The sequence below is a fragment of the Cheilinus undulatus genome, linkage group 1 (genome assembly GCF_018320785.1).
Source record: "Cheilinus undulatus linkage group 1, ASM1832078v1, whole genome shotgun sequence".
In the NCBI taxonomy this organism is placed as follows: Eukaryota; Metazoa; Chordata; class Actinopteri; order Labriformes; family Labridae; genus Cheilinus; species Cheilinus undulatus.
The window spans coordinates 26,276,114-26,297,376 of NC_054865.1; the positions used below are offsets into that span (position 1 = coordinate 26,276,114).

General features: G+C 40.4%; 1 protein-coding gene across 3 annotated transcripts in view; it reads left to right on the top strand.

The window, feature by feature from the left end:
- The window catches only part of tln2a (talin 2a), a 155,822-nt gene that overhangs the window by 131,418 nt on the left and 3,141 nt on the right, over positions 1-21,263 (top strand). Inside the window, exons 46-58 of one of the 3 annotated variants that reach the window (XM_041783181.1) lie at positions 78-224; positions 5,358-5,524; positions 8,716-8,899; positions 9,070-9,195; positions 11,673-11,789; positions 12,149-12,334; positions 12,612-12,719; positions 13,422-13,527; positions 13,797-13,802; positions 14,174-14,298; positions 19,522-19,710; positions 19,790-19,972; positions 20,130-20,255. In XM_041783181.1, the coding sequence (XP_041639115.1) occupies positions 78-224; positions 5,358-5,524; positions 8,716-8,899; positions 9,070-9,195; positions 11,673-11,789; positions 12,149-12,334; positions 12,612-12,719; positions 13,422-13,527; positions 13,797-13,802; positions 14,174-14,298; positions 19,522-19,710; positions 19,790-19,972; positions 20,130-20,255 (1,770 nt within the window). The remainder of the gene's footprint in view (positions 1-77; positions 225-5,357; positions 5,525-8,715; positions 8,900-9,069; positions 9,196-11,672; positions 11,790-12,148; positions 12,335-12,611; positions 12,720-13,421; positions 13,528-13,796; positions 13,803-14,173; positions 14,299-19,521; positions 19,711-19,789; positions 19,973-20,129; positions 20,256-21,263) is intronic. The other 2 variants (XM_041783190.1, XM_041783198.1) reach the window with 2 other exon arrangements.

The following is a 21,263-nucleotide window of genomic DNA, read 5'->3' on the forward strand; positions in this document are numbered from 1 at the left end:
AAAAATTAAACAGAAAATTAATTTTAGATAATGTAGAGTCTATATTTTCTGTTTTAGATGTGTTCTTTATTCACCAGATTGGTTTCCAGATCAAGACCCGAGTGCAGGAGCTTGGGCATGGATGCATCCTCCTTGTGCAGAAGGCTGGAGCTCTGCAGATCACTCCCTCTGACAGCTTCACCAAACGAGAGCTTATCGAATGTGCCCGTGCAGTCACAGAGAAGGTAATACCCTCTTATTTACAGATCTGCTATGGGTAGCACCAGCTCTGTGAAAGTTTAAATGCACCCTAGTTTAAGAATAAGTTTTATTTAGGACAGAGTTTGCTCACTACTAACATTGAAGTTGTACCAGCTAAGATTTAACACAGGCTGAAGTTATGACTTAAATCTTACACCTACAGCCTAAAGGGTTTAAATCCTCCACAAAATCTGATTGTCACTGTGATGGCTTTAAAAGGTTGGATAGCTTTAAAGATCCTGTAAAATCTATGATATGTCTTAACGCACTATGTTGGAATATGGTTGCTGTAAACATGTGAGAACACAGAGATCTACATGTGACTGAATTTTGGATTTAGACCATTTGAAAGACTGTAGCATTTTTTAGATTTCAGAGGATTGTTTTTTTCTCTTGAGTGGGCTTGGCTTCAGCTCATTCAACAGACACGCCCACACCATCCTAGAGAGCATTTTACTGCCCATATTTTTAATAGTTTTGAAGCTTGATATTATAAACCTAGAGATATTTGATTTGACTGAAATTTGATCTGGGGGTTCATAGCATAGTGACCTGTCATAACAAATCTAAATACAGTTTTATTTTCATTTTAAAGGGGGGTCTTTAAAGATGAGTAGGAGCAGAGGAAAGTACTGGCTGTATGGTGTCAGCAGAGCATTCTGTGTGATAGATTATATTTCTTAGAGATGTATGATTCTTTGTGAGTCATACGCACATTTTCCATGAGTGGAGATCATTTCAGTCATTTAACAATGAAGTACCATTAAATAACCTCCCACTGTTAATGATTTCACCATTTTATGTCTTTTTATTTTACACTTTCTCTGACTACATGTGAAGGATGTAGGCTTTCGTGGTCACCTCATGTTTTGACATACACTATATTGCCAAAAGTATTCACTCATCCATCCAAATAATTGAAATCAGGTGTTCCAATCACTTCCATGGCCACAGGTGTATAAAATCAAGCACCTGGGCATGCATACTGTTTCTACAAACATTTGTGAAAGAATGGGTCAATCTCAGGAGCTCAGTGAATTCCAGCATGGTACTGTGATAGGATGCCACCTGTGCAACAAGTCCAGTCGTGAAATTTCCTCACTCCTAAATATTCCACTGTCAACTGTCAGTGGTATTATAACAAAGTGGAAGCAACTGGGAACGACAGCAACTCAGCCACAAAGTGGTAGGCCACGTAAAATGACGGAGCGGGGTCAGCGGATGCTGAGGCACATAGAGTGCAGAGGTCGCCAACTTTCTGCAGAATCAATCGCTACAGACCTCCAAACTTCATGTGGCCCTTCAGATTAGCTCAAGAACAGTGCGTAGAGAGCTTCATGGAATGCGTTTCCATGGCCGAGCAACTGCATCCAAGCCATACATCACCAAGTGCAATGCAAAGTGTCAGATGCAGTGTTGTAAAGCATGCCGCCACTGGACTCTAGAGCAGTGGAGACATGTTCCCTGGAGTGACAAATCATACTTCGCCATCTGGCAATCTGATGGATGAGTCTGGGATTGGCGGTTGCCAGGAGAACTTGTCTGACTGCACTGTGCCAAGTGTATAGTTTGGTGGAGGGGGGATTATGGTGTGGGCTTGTTTTTCAGGAGCTGGGCTTGGCCCCTTAGTTCCAGTGAAAGGAACTCTGAATGCTTCAGCATACCAAGAGATTTTGGACAATTCCATGCTCCCAACTTTGTGGGAACAGTTTGGGGATGGCCCCTTCTTGTTCCAACATGACCGTGCACCAGCGCACAAAGCAAGGTCCATGAAGACATGGATGAGCGAGTTTGGTATGGTTGAACTTGACTGGCCTGCACAGAGACCTGACCTTAACCTGATAGAACACCTTTGGGATGAATTAGAGCAGAGACTGAGAGCCAGGCCTTCTCGCCCAACATCAGTGTGTGACCTCACAAATGGGCTTCTGAAAGAATGGTCAAAAATTCCCATAAACACACTCCTAAACTTTGTGGAAAGCCTTCCCAGAAGAGTTGAAGCTATTATAGCTGCAAAGGGTGGACCGACGTCATATTAAACCCTATGGATTAAAAATGGGATGTCACTTAAGTTCATATGCGAGTCAACGCAGCTGAGTGAATACTTTTGGCAATAAAGTGTATTTCATGTACACATGTACTCTGCATTAAAAAATGTTTTCAGTTTTTCTTCAAATGAAGTGAAAATGTTATTTCTGTGACAACATTTTTATTACTTTAGATGCTGAACTAATTAATTGAACTATTAGTTAAGATGACACTTAAATTTTAGGGGAGGAACCAAACAATGACATTAGATCATAAATACAGTAGTTTCAACATAGGGTATAATGTGGACTTTAAACCATACCACACACGTAGCTGCTACAAGCCACTGTTGTGGAATATTTTTATTTGACTTTTAAAGAAATTTGCATCTATTTCCAAGTTAGAGTCCCAATTTATTTATTTCTAACTACATCTCAAGAAATGTAATGTTACTCACACTGCACAGACTTTGTGCAGTTCAGAATAGTGAAGCATCACCAACACTGAAGTGTAAGAGCTATAATTTGTTTGATCCTATGCCTCCTGAATTTAATAATTTTTGGAGGAAACCATTTGCCTAAGGCATTCTTATGCTTCAAAGGCGGACTGTTTAATTCATAGGCCTTGACAAAATAAATTACTCTGCTGCAGACTGTGTTAATGATTCATGCTGCGACATTGCTCAGATCACATCCAAGCTGTACAGCAGCATTGTATAGATGTTCTGTGAATGAAAACAGTTGCTTTTAGCTGTATCAGTCCATGGCAGTCAACTTTGTATTTATTATCAAGCAACAGTTTATTCATCTCGTATATAACCTTGTTGCAAACAGCAGATTCATAGATACATTTCATGCTAGTCCTGTTTTGATCTCCTGGCCCCTAACTTTCCACCACTGTTATTTCCATAACGCAAGAATTCAAATGTCCAGCATTCAGAAACATCAGGTAATCAATTTCTGCTGCCTCTTGGGTATCCATGTGGAAAATGAATGGAGTCTGAAGCAGTTTGACATGTGCTTGTTTCAATGAGTGAATGATGCTGTTCGTCACTTTGTGCCAGTGATGTATTTCGCTGTTGCAGCAAAATATATAAATCCTCTTGTGACTTGGGTTGTTGACTTCTAGCTGAATGGATTATTTATAGAGTTCCAAAGAAATGTACGGTGCTTAACAAATTTATTAGACCACCTGTCATAAAAAGGAGAAAACATAAATATTTTAGAAATCTTTAAAAAACTTGTTTAAAACTAAAAATAGTATTGTTATTTATTTGGCAAATAAACTGAAACAACTGAATAGTCCTTTTTCACACATAATAACCAAAAAAAACTTAATATTTTGTATGGCCTCCTTTGGCCTTGATAACAGCTTGCGTTCTTGCTGGCGTTGTTTTTATGTACTTTTGGACAGTCTCTTTTGTTATTGAGTTCCAAATAGTTTCTAGCTGTTCCCACAGACTTGCTTTAGATGAAACTTTTGTGCGATCAATCTTTGAATCTACTAAATCCCAAATTTGTTCAATTGGATTCAAATCTGGACTTTGACTTGGCCAGTCCATCAGTTCCAGTACTCCAGATTCCTTTGTCTTGGTCAAATAGTCTCTGCACAGCTTTGAGGTATGCTTGGGGTCATTGTCTTGTTGGTATATGAACCCACGACCAGTCAGATTCAGTCCAGAAGGGATTCCATGATGCACCAAGATGTTGTGGTAGACGTTCTTGTTTATGATACCGTCGGTTTTCACTCATTTGCCCACGCCGTATCCACAAATGGAGCCCCATACCATAATGGAATCTCCAGTGTGTTTCACTGTGGTTGCAATATATCTGGCATCAAAACGTTCTCCAGCTTTTCTGCGGACATAAACATGACGATGCTGACCGAAGAGTTCAAAGTTGGACTCGTCCATCCAGAGTACCTCCTTCCAGTCATCAACAGTCCAGTGTTTGTGCTCCCTGGCAAATCTGAGGCGTTTCTGGATGTTTGCAGGCCTCAGTAATGGCTTCTTAGTAGCTATTCTTCCCTTTAAGCCTTGTTCCGTCAGTCTTCTGCTTATGGTCATTCTGGAGACTTTCTCAGACTCTGATCTAGAAGCATTCATCTCTGCCTGAAGATCAGCAGTGGTCTTCCTTCTGTTTCTAGTACTTCAAATCTTGAGGTGTCTGACATCTGCTTCAGTTAACTTTGGTTTCCTGCCTCTTCCTTGGCGCATTTTGTAGGTACCAGTCTCGGCAATTGACTCCAAAGCATACTTGACCACACTGTGAGAACACTTCATGTCTTTCCCTATTTGTCTCAGAGACCATCCAGCATCATGAAGTGCTTTAATGCAGACTCTTTCATTTTCAGTCAGCTCTCCACATGTTACCATTTTGAACAGGAATGAGGAATTTCAAACTGAATTCACCTTTTTATACCCAAATTTGAGCCGGCTCACTGGGCTTCTCTGAGAAGTCAGAAATTAATCAAGCATAACATTCAACCACTAAAACTCATTTTTCTGTGCAGGAATGCAGGTAAATAACTATAATTTGACATATTAATCAAGAAATATTAACATCCTTTACTATTTTTTCATTTTTTTTGTAAATCAGTAAATTTGAAAATTCATGGATAACTCTAATAATTATATTTTAGCATTAAAAATATCATTTGGGTTAAAGAGCTTCTACATATTGGTGTAATAACCGTTGCAGAAACATAAGAAATGATTTTGGTAATTACCAATGCTGTTAATTTAGGGCAGCTGTGGCATAATCCTTACATTGGGTGGTGGTCTAATAAATTTGTTAAGCAGTGTATGTCACAAACTAAGCAGAATTGAAGTGTTGTTCTGATCTACAGCAATGAGTGATTTATTTGTTTTTGCACTGTAAAGGTTTGTTTTGTTCCATTTCAAATCAACAAAAACTGTGATAGGCCTTTACAATTGAAGAAGAATAGTTGGATTTGTATTAATCATTTAGATATAATCTGCTGATCTACCTGCTTTTCACCAGTAAATGCATGAGAAATGTGCTTTCTGTCTATGGTCAAATTTCTTCATATCCTCACCTGTATGATTATGTGTCTGTGTGTGTCCTCAGGTGTCCTTGGTGCTCTCAGCCCTCCAGGCAGGTAACAAGGGCACTCAGGCGTGCATCACAGCAGCCAGTGCCGTGTCTGGCATTATCGCCGATCTGGATACAACCATTATGTTCGCCTCAGCCGGCACTCTCAATGCAGAGAACGATGAGTCCTTCGCTGACCACAGGTTCGAGCTGAAATGTGCACGACTGTATCTAAATACACACAAAAATGTAGAAAACATCTTTCAAGTTTTACAAGAGCGAGACATGACGAGGGTCTGAAGATCTGCCCTGCAGTAATCCCTCTTCCGAAAACTGACAGAATGACATATTGTCTGGTTAGCAGGAGGAGGAAATCTTTAAGTTGTAAACTACAAATTACCCTTGGGCTTTCAAAGATGGAGGAAATGTCAAATCTCTCACTTTCTTGTGCTTTGACTAAGTGGTGAAGGAGATCCATAGTAACAAAATGGTTTAGAGGTTAGAAATTATTCTGGTAGTATTTAAATAAAGATTTCTAGCACATTGGAACATTTCATACTGCACATGCACCAAATCACCAGATATCAGTGATGGGCATTAAAAGTAAGAAACTAAATTAGTTACAGTTTCTATTATCAAAAAATCATGTATTTACTGAGTAATTGCATTCTATAAGTAAATAGCAGTGAAAGTAACTTTAGACTTACTGCTTTTGCTTCAATCATCTTATTAGTGTACACATTATTCTGTGTAGCTGGCAGTGGCAGTGTGACGGGAAAGGACTCACAGGTTTCATGTTTCAGTGTAGCTATTTTTAGTAAGTAGTTATTTTACTTATTAGTTCTTTAAGGGAACATACTTTATGGTTGATAGGAGAAGCACGTTGACAACATCATATCTCACAATCAGTCTTTTTATTTAGTCCTGACTTAAAGATAATGAGGCTAGCAGTGATTTAAATCAAGCCTTGTCTTTTTAAATACAATGGTTATTCTTTGTTGAGCTGTGCTAACACAAGCTGCACCTGGGTCACAGGTGAAGTGTGATGCTTAGTTAGTTGCTTAGTGAGATTAAGACAGCTATTCATGGAGGTGGAGAAAGGTTTCCTCTGCATAGACAACTCACAGATACATTTTTGTCCTTTACCTTGAGGAGGCAAAAGCAATGTTACCATGACAGCATATTTGGTGTCATCCTTTACCGTGATTCCCAGCGCAGGATTTGGTACTCCAATGATGGCATCACAAAGAAGGAGATTGATTGTAGGTGGATGCGGGAGAAGGGGACTGCAGGGTTTTCATGAGAGCCCAATTCTTTAGTAGCGAGCATCAGCTTCTGGTCGCAACCCTGAAATTGCAGCTGAGGTGCCCAAGTAAGGCTGACTGTGGTCGGCGGCGGCTGACCATTGATGTCATTTAGGTGAGTTGCAAGGCAAGACTTGATGGCAAAACGAAACTGGGCAGGAGACTGAGACGTGTAAGTGCGATGGGAAGAGATGTGGAGGCCAAGGTGAGGCCAAGGTTTGTGGCCTGTGAGAGATGGTAGAGGTCCACCTGGGCACAAGTAATGCCTGCTCAGCTTACAGTTCTAATAGAGGGGTCAGATATCAAGGAATGATGGTCTGTCTACTTTAGGGAGTTGTACTGGGCAGAGCTTCCCAGTTGTGAGTCCTAAATGGATGCTGCAGGCACAGTGAGTGTGGACCCACTTGCACGCTGTGATCCATTAATTGTTGAGGAGATTTGACAGGCAGTGAACAAGTTGAAGGCTGGAAAAGCACCAGGTGTATGTGGGATCAAGGCTGAAATGCTTAAGGTGGGTGATGACACAATCCTCCTGTGGTTGCATGCTCTCATCTGCTCCATATAGAGAACAGGTGTCTTCCCGACCGATAGGGAGAGGGGCATTGTTGTTCAAATCTGGAAGGGAAAGGGTTATGTGTGAGAGTGTAACAACTACAGGGATATTACACTTCTCTCTTGCTCGTACAGCTGATGTCTTCACTATATTCTGGTACAGAGAGTGCTCTGAAGTGTGGTGGCTCTATCTCTGACTTCTTCCCGTTTGATTCCGGGGTGAGGCAGGGGTGAGTCTTAAACCCCTACCCGCTTCAGTACCTGTATGGGCTGGATAATTGGGTGGGTAGCAGGGGCAGCGAACCGTGGAGTGTCATTAAGGGGTTGTCCAGATCACTGATCTTGACTTTGCTGATGATGCTGTGATCCTTGTAGAGACTGTAGATATTCTTGTGAAGGCTCCTAACTTACTAAGTGAGGAGGATGAAGTGTTGGGAATGCACGTCTCCTGGGCCAAAACAAAGATCCTGCCATTTTGGGATGCCTTGGATACTGCCAATGAATTTGTACCTGTGAACAGTGAGAGCGTTGAAGTTGTAGAGCAGTTCATCTACCTTGGCAGTGCAATCCATCAACCCCCTGACTGCCAGGCTGAGATCAACCACAGACTTGGACTAGCGCATAGGGTGATGGGTCACAGTGTGGAATTTCTGGTATCTGAGCATGCTTACGGTCTTCATATACCCTTGTGAGGCCTAGATGTTGACTGATTGTCAGAGGTGCCAACTAGACTCCTTTGTGACAACTTCTCCTCTCTATTTTTGGGTACTGTTGGAAAGACCGTGTGTCTAATGCTTACATGCTGAGGAGAGTGGGGGTGAGAAGGGTCAGCTGCTTGATACAGGAACAGCAGCTGTGCTTTTACGGTCACCTGGTGCACTTTCCCAGACCTGATCAGCACACCCCATACTGGGTGCCCAGACCCTGGTGGCAACTGCATGCACTGTGCCGAAACAGCATATGTTCCCATACCTGACATTGTGTTTCAGCTTTTGAGGAGCACTAGAGTGAAAAAATACAGTAGGGGCTCCAGATACACAGTCAGCTTTAATGATTTTGTTTTTGCCCCTGTAACGCCTCTGTTACTATCTCTGAAGCTGGCACGGAGGGAGATCATCATGTCACTGCGTTACACCCCTGCAGTGTTCACAGTGAAGGCAAAATGTCACAGGGGGGTTAATATCACAGGTTTAAACTGCACTTTGGATTGGGGTAAAATAATGTGCTACTCCTGTTATTTCATATCCTTGTTGTGAATTTTGTGAAAGTATATAGGGGGCATGGAAGGGAATGCAAACACATTTTACCTCAATATGGCACTAAATTAACTTTTAAATGAGGATGTTTTCTAAAAATTCTTAACTCAATTTGAGAAAGTTAACTAACTTGACAGGTAACATGACCCTGCAAATCCTCGCTTTGTTCCAGCTTTGATGTAGAAATGCCTTTGATATGAAAAAGATCTGTGAGTGTGGAATACAAAGAATCACAGCATTGTTTTAGTCAAACACTTTGTCCTCCCTCATCTTCTTCCTTAGGGAAAATATTTTGAAGACAGCCAAAGCGCTGGTTGAGGACACAAAGATGCTGGTCTCTGGTGCCGCTTCCGGCCAGGACAAGCTGGCTCAGGCCGCCCAGTCTTCTGCCAAAACCATCACCCAGCTCACAGATGTGGTCAAACTGGGAGCTGCCAGTATTGGCTCAGATGACCCTGAGACGCAGGTAAGCCAGCCTTTCTTTTTTTCCTCCTCTCTCAGCTCCTGTTGTGTCCTTTTGTTCAATGTGCTTGTGATCATTATGTTGAGCTGTGAATGGCAATAATCTTTTAGAGCTTTGCCTCTCTCCCCGGCTGAGCTGTGATAAATTGTGTCTTATCTGTGCGTCCTCTCTAGGTGGTTCTGATAAATGCCGTCAAAGACGTGGCCAAGGCGTTGGCTGAGCTCATTAGTGCCACCAAGTGTGCTGCTGGCAAGGCGGCAGATGATCCATCCATGTACCAGCTGAAGAGCGCTGCCAAGGTGAGTGGGCCGGGGAAGTATGAAAGTATTGAAACAGTGTCATCTTATTTAAAAGCCTCCTGTTGGATGGAATACAGTAGTCTCTATGTCTTATACAGATTTAGAAGTGTTAAAAATTTAAATGTCAGGGCTTGTATTTTATTAAGAGCTTTCACAGTAATGTGCTATTTTGATTTATTTTAATCATTGAAAATATTATGTTACATTATCGCAGATTAAATACACCCTGACATCATACAACCATCCACCACATTTTTGAAATTTGATTAAAAAAATGCAAAAAATGCCATGGGCATGCTTAGACTCTAATTACAGAGACTAACCTAGCTACAGTGCACTTAGAGAGTTTTCAGACCCCCTGCACTGTTTTAAATTTTGTTATGCTGCAGCCTTATACTGCAGTTGAGATATTTTATTCTCGTTAATCTACACTCAGTACTCATCGTGTCATTAGAATTTTAGACATTTTTGCAAATTCATTAAAAATAAAAAACTGAAATATCACATTGACATTAAGTATTCAGACCCTTTGCAAAAACACCTGAAATTTAGCTGAAGTTCCTCCCATTTCTCCTATGTCACATGAAAAGCGGTTTTTTTTTTTTTTGCAAACTTCAAGCAGGCTTTCATGTATTTTGCAATTAGGAGAGGCTCCATCAAGCCACTGCCTTAAGCCGAGATCAGTGGAGGGCTGCAGGGATGGTTTTCCCTCTGGAACTTTGCCCCATCTTCACCCAGGATCTTGGAGCTTAATCAGAGTGACCATGGGGTTCTTGGTCACCTCTCTTTCTAAGGCCCTTTTCCCCTGATTGCTCAGTTTGGCCAGATGGCCAGCTCTTGGAAGAGAGTGGTACCAAACTTCTTCCATTTGAGATTTATGGAGGCTGTGCTCTTGGGAACCTTCATTGCAACATACTTTTTGTAGCCTTCTCCAGATCTGTGCCTGTCAACAAACCTGTCTCTGAGCTCTGTAGGCAGTCGATTTGACCTCCTGGCTTGGTTTTTGCTATGATATGCATTGTCATCTGTGAATCCCTCTATAGAGAGGTGTGCACCATTCCAAATCATGTCCCATGCAATGTTAATTTATCACAGGTGGACTCCAATCAAGGTGAAGAAACATCACTGCAACAATCAAAAGAAATGGGAGGAACCTAAATTAATTTAAAGTGTTTTTGCGAAGAGTCTGAATGCTTATGTCAATGTGATGTTTCAGTTTTTATTTTTAATTCATATGCAAAAAAAAATACTAAAATTCTATTTCAATTTGTCATGGTGGGTTAATGCGGGAAAGGAGCCACAGGATGGACCTGAACCCAGGCCACTTGCGTACATGGCAAGCGACCTAACCAAGAGACCAGCTGTGCCCCACAATCTTTTCTTTTTAACCCTAATATACTCGGTTGCTGTCTTGAACAGCTACTAAAAAGTTCTTTCAGTCTTTTTGGTATGCAATTAATTAATCCTGTCCTTCTGCAATCCAAGAAAAAAACTAAACATTTGCTGTAGATAAAGCATTCTTTGTATGTATCTTAGTGTGTGATTAAATTGCTAAATTAAGAATAAACAAGGTGAAGAAGTTAGTAAAATTAAAATATAGAAGGTAACCAACTCAGAGCAGTGACTTGCAGGAAGTCTTCCTGTAAAACAGTCCTTCTCAAATTATTGATATATCCGGTCAACCCTGATTAATCACAAATCCTCTTATTAATGTCAGTTTGTCCTCCTAATCAATTAACAGTGTCTAATTATTGTTATAAATGAACTCAGTCATTGCTAATCTTTTATTACATTTAGCTTCCATTTAAACTGACATGAAAGTGAAACTTGATCTAACATCATCCCAAACACTATATGTATGCAGAGCAGACATTCTCTTGTTTCTTCAGGCTGGACCATTAATCACTTACAGTCCCCCTCCTGTCACCACGAAACCTGTTCACACAAGTTTAACCACAGACTCTGTCTTCCAAATGTAAATAAGAGGAAAATGATGTTCTGGTGAAGAGGAAACTGGGAGATTTGTATCTAGAATAAATCAGCTGAATTCTTGGCGGCTACACATATGCAGTGTCAATTTCTGAACCACATTTCACAACCCAAAGATGACACCTTCAGCTGCTCATTATCACCTCAGGCTGTGAATTTTATGGGGATAAAACAGTTTTCACAGTCTGTGGAAGCTCACAGTGTTTTAGAGTCTCTCAGATGATATAAACATACCTTGTATGTTATTTTTGGACATGAGGTGAAAGAAAAATCTTGGAAATTGTTTCTAGGATCTTGGATAACGTGAAAGTGGTGTGCTTTCCTCTGTAGGTGCTGTGCTCCCTCTAGCGTTGAAATTGATGCATTGCACCCTCATTGTACTTGAATCCATCACAACATAATGCAGAACAAGAGGGGCTTTTTTTCTCTTGGGGACTGCATGTTTTTTATGTAATGATTATTTCTCTGTCATGTTATGGTTGCTTTAGGTGATGGTGACTAATGTGACATCATTGCTGAAGACTGTAAAGGCGGTTGAGGATGAGGCCACGCGGGGCACAAGAGCGCTGGAGGCCACCATTGAATGCATCAAACAGGAAATGGCGGTGAGGACTGATGGAGGGATTGTGTTTTGAATTTACCTTAAACATTTAACATTTGAAGACAAAAATAAACCTAAAAACAAGAAGACAGACAAAAGGTAACATGCAAAGGAAAATGCTAAACACAGTGAACTCAATTTACACATTTGCAACAGAGTAGGAGGAAGTTTCTCATGGATGGGTAATAGACAAGTGGTAGTGTAATGTCACTGGTGTATCAGTAATGATGTATTTAAGGTTCAAGACTAACATTTAAACAGAATGTTAAGAGGCTGACACAGAGCAGAGTGACACTTTCTCTTACTAGTCACATCCATTTACCACTTATCAAAATTGCATCCGCCCACCTTTGTTGTCCCCAGCTGTTCCAATCCAGGGATGCACCCAACAAGACAACCACACCTGAGGAGTTCATCCGCATGACTAAAGGCATCACCATGGCGACAGCTAAAGCAGTAGCTGCAGGGAACTCTGCCCGGCAGGAGGACATCATCCACACAGCTAACCTCAGCCGCAAGGCCATTTCAGACATGCTTACCACGTGCAAGGTGCTTACTTTACCTGAGCTACATGAAGAATACACATTTATGACCTTAGAAAGATGTTTAAGGGGCATAGGTGGCCTAGTGGTTTAAGGCATGCCTCATGTACCTAGTCGGCCCGGCCCAGCTCTCTCATCCTTGTTTCTGATTCTATCCACTGTCTTGTGCTATCAATAAGGGCGTAAAAAGACCAAAAATAAATCTTAAAGAAAATGTTTAATACTAACTTTGAATATTACAACATTCCTGTTTAATGATGTGAATGTTAATCTATGTCCTCTAGCAAGCAGCTTACCACCCAGAGGTGAGTGAAGAGGTGAAGAACAGAGCTCTAATGTATGGAGCAGAGTGTACAACTGGATACATTGACCTCCTGGAACAAGTGCTGCTGGTGGGTTAAATATTAATGTTTCTTACTCTTGTCCGTTTTTAAGATTCTTTGTTAGCACTTAAAGGTCCCAGATATGATACATGTTTTTGTTATTCTACTGTGTTAGATACAGAGTGCATAAAACATGGCGAAAGTCCTTGTAACATTTCCCATTAGTTCTAAAAAGACATTTACAACAACAACAGAAATAAATAGCAGTTGCTGTAAATGCTGCCTTCATTTAACTTTGGTCAATCTAAAAACAGACAAAGAGGTGGAGTTGAGGCTAGTCTTAGGTCTCCTGCCAAACAGCTACACAATTCACCTGCCATTCTATTTAGCCATACCCTTCAGTACTGTATATAAATGTAGTACAAAAAAAATTACATTTGTGTTTGGTAGATAATTTCTTTGTTGTGACAGTGCTTCTTGGCAGTAAATCTTATACCTTTAGAAAGCCTGTTTTCCTCTTTTAAATGGTTTTACATTTGTAAGGAACATGCATTTGTGGGATGAGCAGCAGAGCTGAGTATGTGCAGAGTCTATCAGCATTTTAGAGGCTCATAGTGTTTTCTGCATAGATTTTTTTAAGACAACACAGCAGTTATATTTTTGGCAGAGCACACTGCCACATTCTGAGCAACACTGCGTCAGTTGTATGAGCTTGCCAGTAACAGTAATGTTTTTATATGGGTGCGTGTGTCTGTGTTGATCTATGTATAGGTCCTGCAGAAGCCCACTGCAGAGCAGAAGCAGCATCTGGCAGCGTGCTCCAAACGAGTGGCAGGAGCTGTCACCGAGCTCATCCAAACGGCTGAGGCCATGAAAGGTAGCTGCAAGCACATACACAAAAAACACACACATAAAGCACATCACTGCATCTCACATACTGACTTTTTCTTCAGTGTTGAACTCAGTCTGCATCAGTAAGTGATAACCTATATATCTTTCTCATCAAATATCCCAAAAAGTCCAAGTCCATGTAGGAGGCATCTAAATCTCTTCAGATCAATCACTTATTTTTAAGAAATAGTTGAACAGAAAAGTTCCTTTAAAGAAACTTCTAGTAATACTCCTGTCCTCCTTCTTTTGCCACAGACGGAGGTAAGTCAGTGCTGGTTTGTGAACTTTGACTCATTTCACCAGAGTTGAGCTGTTGACCACATTTTTTTTTTTCAGCGCTAACATTGATCAATTTGATCTCATTTTAAAATCAAGCTGCTCGTAGTGCCAGCTACATCCATCACGCTTCATTTTATGTGCCATCTCAATCAGAATAAATCAACCACTTTTTATTTCAGTGAATGGCAGTTTTTGTGTGTGGCCTCCATCAGCTATGCATGGGGTTCAGGTTTTCATTTTTGTGCAATCACAGTGTTGTTGTTATGAGGCATGACCCTTTGTTACACCATTATGTAATATAGTTCATGAATCTTATTGTCTCTCCTAATTGGATGTATGCATGCGCCCCTCAGGTTCAGAGTGGGTGGACCCTGAGGATCCTACAGTGATTGCAGAAACAGAGCTCTTGGGAGCAGCGGCGTCCATTGAGGCGGCAGCAAAGAAGCTGGAACAGCTCAAACCACGAGCAAAGCCCAAGGTGGGTGACTGCAAGACTGATAACTGACTGAGACTTAAACAGAGCAGGAGGAAGCGGTATCAGACTGTTTAAAAGTCCACAGTTTTACATATAGGTAGAGTTTGCTTTAAAATCCTGAATCCCAGAAGTGCTCTAATTTTAACAGTTTATTTAATTTTCTAGAATGAACAAAGAGATCCTTCAGTAAATGTCATAACACTCTAGTATAGGGCTAATTTTCTGGTATAAATTCTTCATTTTTTTATGTGTAGTTACAAAAGCATTATATGTGACAAATGTACAAACTTGAAATACAAGTAAAAATACCACTATTATTATATAAATAAGCTTAATTTCAAATATTTATACTGAATTCAAAAAGTTTACTTTAGTTCCTACGAGGAGTTTTAGCTGAATATTAAATGAAACAAACTGATTTGATAAGTCTGTATAACTTAAGAAGGAATTACAGGATCAGAGAAAAGTTTGAGTATTAAATAAATTAAAAGCATGATGGGTTTCCCCGAGTCCAGACTTGCAGAGAGGTATATGTGTTCCAAATCCTCACAAATGAAAGTTTCTGAAATATTTAACTAAAGACAAAATAAATATAGAATAAAATAAAAATAAATAATTTGTGAGTATCAAAATGGAAATTACTGATCAGTGCTCATGCACAACATTGTTTTATTAATTTCATCATAATAATAAAAGTAGACAGATTTCCACTTGAATTAGAGGAGTTTTGGGGCATTTTCGGGCATAAATGAGGAGACTTTCAAACATAAAATAAAGTGTATATTTTGTTTATTTTATACAGTATATTTTAAGTACAGCTGTTAGATTGATTTTTTAAGGAAAGCACAGTATTTACCCCTGAAATGAAGTGGAATCGAGTTATGTAAAAGTATCAGTTTGTCATATAACACTTGAAAGACATTTCTCAGGCACTTTTTTGGAGGGTTTCTATGCTGCTGTAGGACCATAGAGGGTATAAAACATGAAGTGGCCTCAGCGGCATCACCCACTGGTGTTTGAGGAGGCATTTTTAAGCAGAAGGATGACAGCTACTGTATTGAAAGCACTTTCTCCACCTAACTTTCAATCAGTCTAGAAATAGTCAGAAAAGGTGAAGCCAAGGTGGGCCTTAAGCCTCTCGGCAAAGAGCTTCAGCACACCCCCAAGCAGTTAAATATTTCATGCCCCTGATTCTGTCAGTTGTTGCGTCAGTATCATTATTATGTACGGTGCCCATAAAAAGTATTTACCCCCTTGGATGTTTTACCCTTTCATTGATTTTATCAATATTTCTACAAAGTAATGTGAATTAAACAAAAATTGGTACGGTAAAATATGTGACTGCATAGATATTAATCCCCTTTAAAGTAACTTCCCTCATTCAACAGAGGTCCAGCCAGCTGGTGCTAGTAAACTCAAAAATATTGAAATGTGGATCACCTGAGTGCAGTTAATATGTCTCAAGTGATTGTAGTTTGAAGACACCTGTGTTTGGAAGGTCCAGTTGCCGGTCAATCAGTATTCCTGGCTACCATTATGCCATAAAGACAAAAGAACACTCCAAGCAACTCAGAGATAATGTTATTGTAAAGTATAAGTCAGGGGCTGGATACAAAAAATTCCAAGGCATTGGTACCAACATCCCTGGAGTTCAGGTAAATCCATCATCAGGATATGGAAGGAATATGTCACATGTGTAAATCTGCCTAGATCAGGCCGTCCTCATAAACTGTGTGACCACGCAAGAAGGAGACTAGCGAGAGAGACCACCAAGACACCTATGACTACTCTGAGGGAGTTACAGTCTTTACCAGCTGAGATAGGACGGACGTTATTTACAACAACTGTTGCCCGGGTTCTTCAACAGTCAGAGCTTTATAGGAGAGTGACAAAGAGAAAGCCACTGTTGATGAAAACTGATGAATCTGGACTAGACTTGGTCAAAAGGCAAGTGGGAGACTCTATAGCCCAGTTGAAGAAAGTTCTTCGGTTTGATGAGACCAAAATGGTACTTTTTGGCCATCAGACAAGACACTATGCTTTGCAGACACCAAACACACATCACCACAAACATACCATCCCCACTCTGAAGCACGATGGTGGCAGCATCATGTTGTGGAGATGCTTCTCAGCAGCCAGATGTGGAAGGCGTACACCACTTTCCAAATTGTTATGCAAATGACATTTTTCTCTTATTTTCCTAAATATTAATGACAGAATATTTTTCAAGTCATCAGCCGTTAGAGCATAATTCAAATGTTTTTTAACAAACTTCATAATGATAACCATTATTTAAAAAAATAAAAACCTCAAAATGCACTGTTCCACATTATTATGCAAAACAGAGTTTTACAAGATTTTATAGGTTGTAAAGAACTGAAAATGGTCATTCATTGAATTTGCAGCATTAGGAGGTCATATTTACTGAAATCAAGCACTATTTCAATCAAAAACATCTTAACAGGCAAAGTTACATGTAAACATAGAAGACATTTGTGGCTGATTCAGAGCACAGACGGGTTCATGCAGATAAAGACATAATGAGGAAGGTATCTGACGGACAATACATCGGATAAGAGAGCAGCTGCTAAAATGTCATTACAAAGCAGCAAACAAGTATTTGAAGCTGCTGGTGCCTCTGGAGTCCCACCAACCTCAAGGTGTAGGATCCTCCAGAGGCTTGCAGTCGTGTATAAACCTACTATTTGGCCGCCCTCTCCAATGCTCATGAGCAGAAACGGTTGCAGTGGGCCCAGAAATACATGGAGACTCATTTTCAAACTGTCTTTTTTACTGATGAGTGCCGTGCAACCCTGGATGGTCCAGATGGAGGAGTAGTGGATGGTTGGTGGATGGCCACCATGTCCCAATAAGGCTGTGACATCAGCAAGGAGGTGGTGGAGTCATGTTCTGGACCGAATTCATGAGGATATAGCTGGTAGGCCTCTTAGGGTCCCTGAAGGTGTGAAAATAACCTCAGCAAAGTATATAGAGTTTCTGACTGACCACTTTGTTCCATGGTACAAAAAGAAGAGCAGTGCCTTCTGTAGCAAAATTTTCTTCATGCATGACAATGCACCATCTCATGCTGCAAAGAATACCTCTGTGTCCTTGGCTGCTATGGGCGTAAAAGGAGAGAAACTCATGGTGTGGCCCCCATCCTCCCCTGATTTCAACCCTACTGAGAACCTTTGGAGCATCCTCAAGCTAAAGATCTATGAGTGGAAGGTAGTTCACATCAAAACAGCATCTCTTGGTGGATATTCTGACATCCTGCAAAGAAATTCAAGCAGAAACTCTCAAAAACTCACAAGTTCAATGGATGCAAGAATAGTGAAGGTGATATTAAAGAAGGGCTCCTATGTTGACATTTAACTTGGCCTGTTCGGATGTTTTTGATCGAAATAGCTCTTGATGTCAGTAGATATGACCTCCTAATGCTGCAAATTCAATGAATGACCATTTTCAGTTCTTTACAACCTTTAAAATCTTGTAAAACTCTTTTGCATAATAATGTGGAACAGTGCATTTGAGGTTTTTATTTTAAAAATAATAATGGTTATCATTATGAAGTTTGTTCAAAAACATTTGAATTATGCTCAAATGGCTGATGACTTGAAAAATATTTTGTCATTTGCATTAATATTTAGGAAATCAGGAAAACGTCATTTGCATAATAATGTGTAAAGCGGTGTACAAAGGTAGACAGTAAAATGAATGCAGCCAAATGCCAAAGTTGCATCTACTACATGCTGACTTGACAGGGTTGATTATTTATGCAGTCACTTATTTTACTTTATATATTTTTGTTTAATTGACATTACTTTGTGGAAATCTGTTTTCACTTTGACATTTTTTTATTCAACCCCCCATCCAGGGGGTGAATACTTCGGCACTGTAATGTTACAATAAGAAAATAGTGAGTATAATGTGTGATGATTACATTCAACCCCCAGATGGTTTTTACTGATAAATAAGTGAGTTTTGGAGTTTAAAAGTTACCTTTTCCCCTGAACTAGGATTTTTATTTCTGCAGGGAAAATTAGTACTTTATCTCAACACCTAATAGGGATCACTTGGCTTTGGAGCCAGGCTAAAGTGAACACTTGAGCGACAGTTTTTTGTTGCAGGCTTCAGTTTTCAACAGCAGAGGTCACTGTTTATCTAGAGCTCTGTCAGCAGCTTTTTACGTCAGAATTATTTGATAAAATGGTATCTTAGATACACAAGGCACTATCATCATCTAAACAAAACCAGGCACTCAGTTGGTAAAATGTCAAATATTTGTTATTTTGCACACAAGTAGTACACTTTGGGCCATGATGTCCATCTTTTAAAATTTTTGAGGCATGGCTATTACATTTAACTACTAGTTCTGATGAGATGTGTTTGGATTTTATAGACACATTTGCCTTTACGCTTTATGACATGAAACAATGTCTCTGTCTAATTTTAAGTGTCAGTGCTGACGCTGAAAGATTTTACTGTAATTAATGACTGATTTAGTTTTGTTCGGTCGACATCCTCACAAAGAATGCTGTCTTGTGCTGTCTTCTCCCCGTTTATATGTTCCCATCAAGTTTTCTTTTGATCCCATAAACCAAAAACTCCCAAAACAATCACAGACACACATATTTAAATCTATTTATTTGATCCATGCCCATCACCTTTGACACTGAATACTTCTCCACCTTTTACAAATATATTACCTTCAGTCATATCCCCTTCCTCCATTCAAAACATCTTCTCCCCCCCCCTCCAACCAACCATTCATTCATCCATCCATCTGTATTAGATGTAGCTAAAGCCTGTCCTCTTGCTCCCAGTTAACCCCTCCCCTCCCTCCCTGCCTGCCCCCACCAGCGGAGGCCTTCTCTGCAGGGCTCTGTCTGATATGTTTGATATATTAGGTTGTTATTCAGTCCCAACTATATATCAAACATATTCCTACAGTGTCCCGCTCTGTCTACAAGCTTGTGGTGTGGATGTGTTTGTGTGTAGACCATGTGTGTGTTTGAAGCACACAGACTGGAGTGTGATTGTAGATGTGTAATACTGACAGACAATCTTTGTGCAGAGTCTTGTGTTTGCTCTTATTTGTCAAGTAAAATCAATTTGCATTATATGGATACAGCTACAGTGAAACAAGATGACTTATTTTAATAAGAAACTATAGCCTCACGCTGGAGGTCATCCTGTCTGACTCACTGGTGTCCTCTCCCTCAGCAGGCAGATGAAACTCTGAACTTTGAGGAACAGATCCTGGAGGCAGCCAAGTCCATCGCCGCAGCCACCAGCGCATTGGTGAAATCTGCATCAGCTGCTCAGAGAGAGCTGGTGGCTCAGGGCAAAGTGGGCCTCATCCCTGATAACGCTGTGGATGATGGACAGTGGTCCCAGGGGCTCATTTCTGCTGTAAGTGTTCATTGAAGGAATAACACAGTTAATGTTTAAAGACACAGATTTTTTCATTTATTTATTCTCTTCCTGTCAGGCTCGTATGGTGGCAGCAGCAACAAGCAACCTGTGTGAGGCAGCCAACGCCTCTGTGCAAGGCCATGCAAGTGAAGAGAAGCTCATCTCTTCAGCTAAACAAGTGGCAGCCTCCACCGCCCAGCTGCTGGTGGCATGTAAGGTGAAGGCAGACCAGGACTCTGAGGCCATGAGGAGACTACAGGTACAGGGGGAAACACACTTTGCCCTAATATTTTTATTTGCTTTAATTTATTTTACCAAAATGTTTATAAGGCTTCCTGTTTGACAGCAAAATATTGTATTCCTTTCTACTTAAATGCTTATATTCATTTCACTTAATTGGTCTCCTCTTCTGATAGATTGCTGGAAATGCAGTCAAGAGGGCTTCTGACAACTTGGTGCGAGCAGCTCAGAAGGCGGCGTTTGACAAAGCAGATGATGACAACGTGGTTGTCAAGACCAAGTTTGTGGGTGGAATCGCACAGGTGATTGTCAAGATGCTGTTGCCTGAACAGAGAGTTAGTACTTGTGCATTGTCAGGCAGGTTTTCAAGAACTTAAATGGAAGTCTGGATGCTAAAACTCTGACTTCCGAACCATCCACCCTGCTTATGTAGTATGCCTGTTGTCACTTTTTTGTTGCATGACGCATGATTTAAGTTTAAGTTGATTCAAATACTATTTGTTCTTACTAGCATATAGACATCAGATAATTGTAAAGTCAACCTGAGGTCAGACTACATGATATTTTTGTCCGTTAGGAGTGTCACTTCGTCAGATAAGGCAATCACATAGCCATAAATTCTTGCCATGACTTGACCAGCAGATTTGAAGGACTATATGGAGGTTTGCAATCAGTCTTTGTGGCTGATGTGGAGTTGTTAGAAAAAAGAGGGGCTGGGCCAGACAACACCCAGAAAGAAGACTGTTTTTTTCTGTACTATACCCAATTTGTTTGTCTATCCAAACATTACAATGAACAGTGATCTACTTTAATGCTAATACTAACAAATGTTACTCATAGTGTTGCTGGAGTGTGTCTTCTATTTCCTCCCAGCATTTTTCCTTTTTCAGTGCGTCGTGTTAGTCCCTCGATGACGCATCATAGAGCCAGGGAAGTTGTTGTCAGGGCTCGACAAGCCTTGGTCTCATAGTTCCATTTTCCAGCACCAACTTTAATTTCATCACTCATCTTTCACTTTGCCTTTTGATTTGTTTTCATTTTTGACTGCTGTGCATTTAGAGTGCTTGGTGCTCTCATTGTTAAAAATCACTGTCATTGTGCAAATTGTAGTGGGGAGGGACAAAATCAGACATGCTAGACTTTCTGTCAGGAGGTCGTTAGGTGTCTCAGACGTGTTCCTGAGTGTTCAGAATATAAACCCCTTTTCTTAAAACAGAATTACCTTTTTATGCGTGATGTTAGTAGTGTTGATGAGTACATTGACTAAACCACTTGGAAAGTAATGTCAGACTCCATAGCTAAGCCATAAT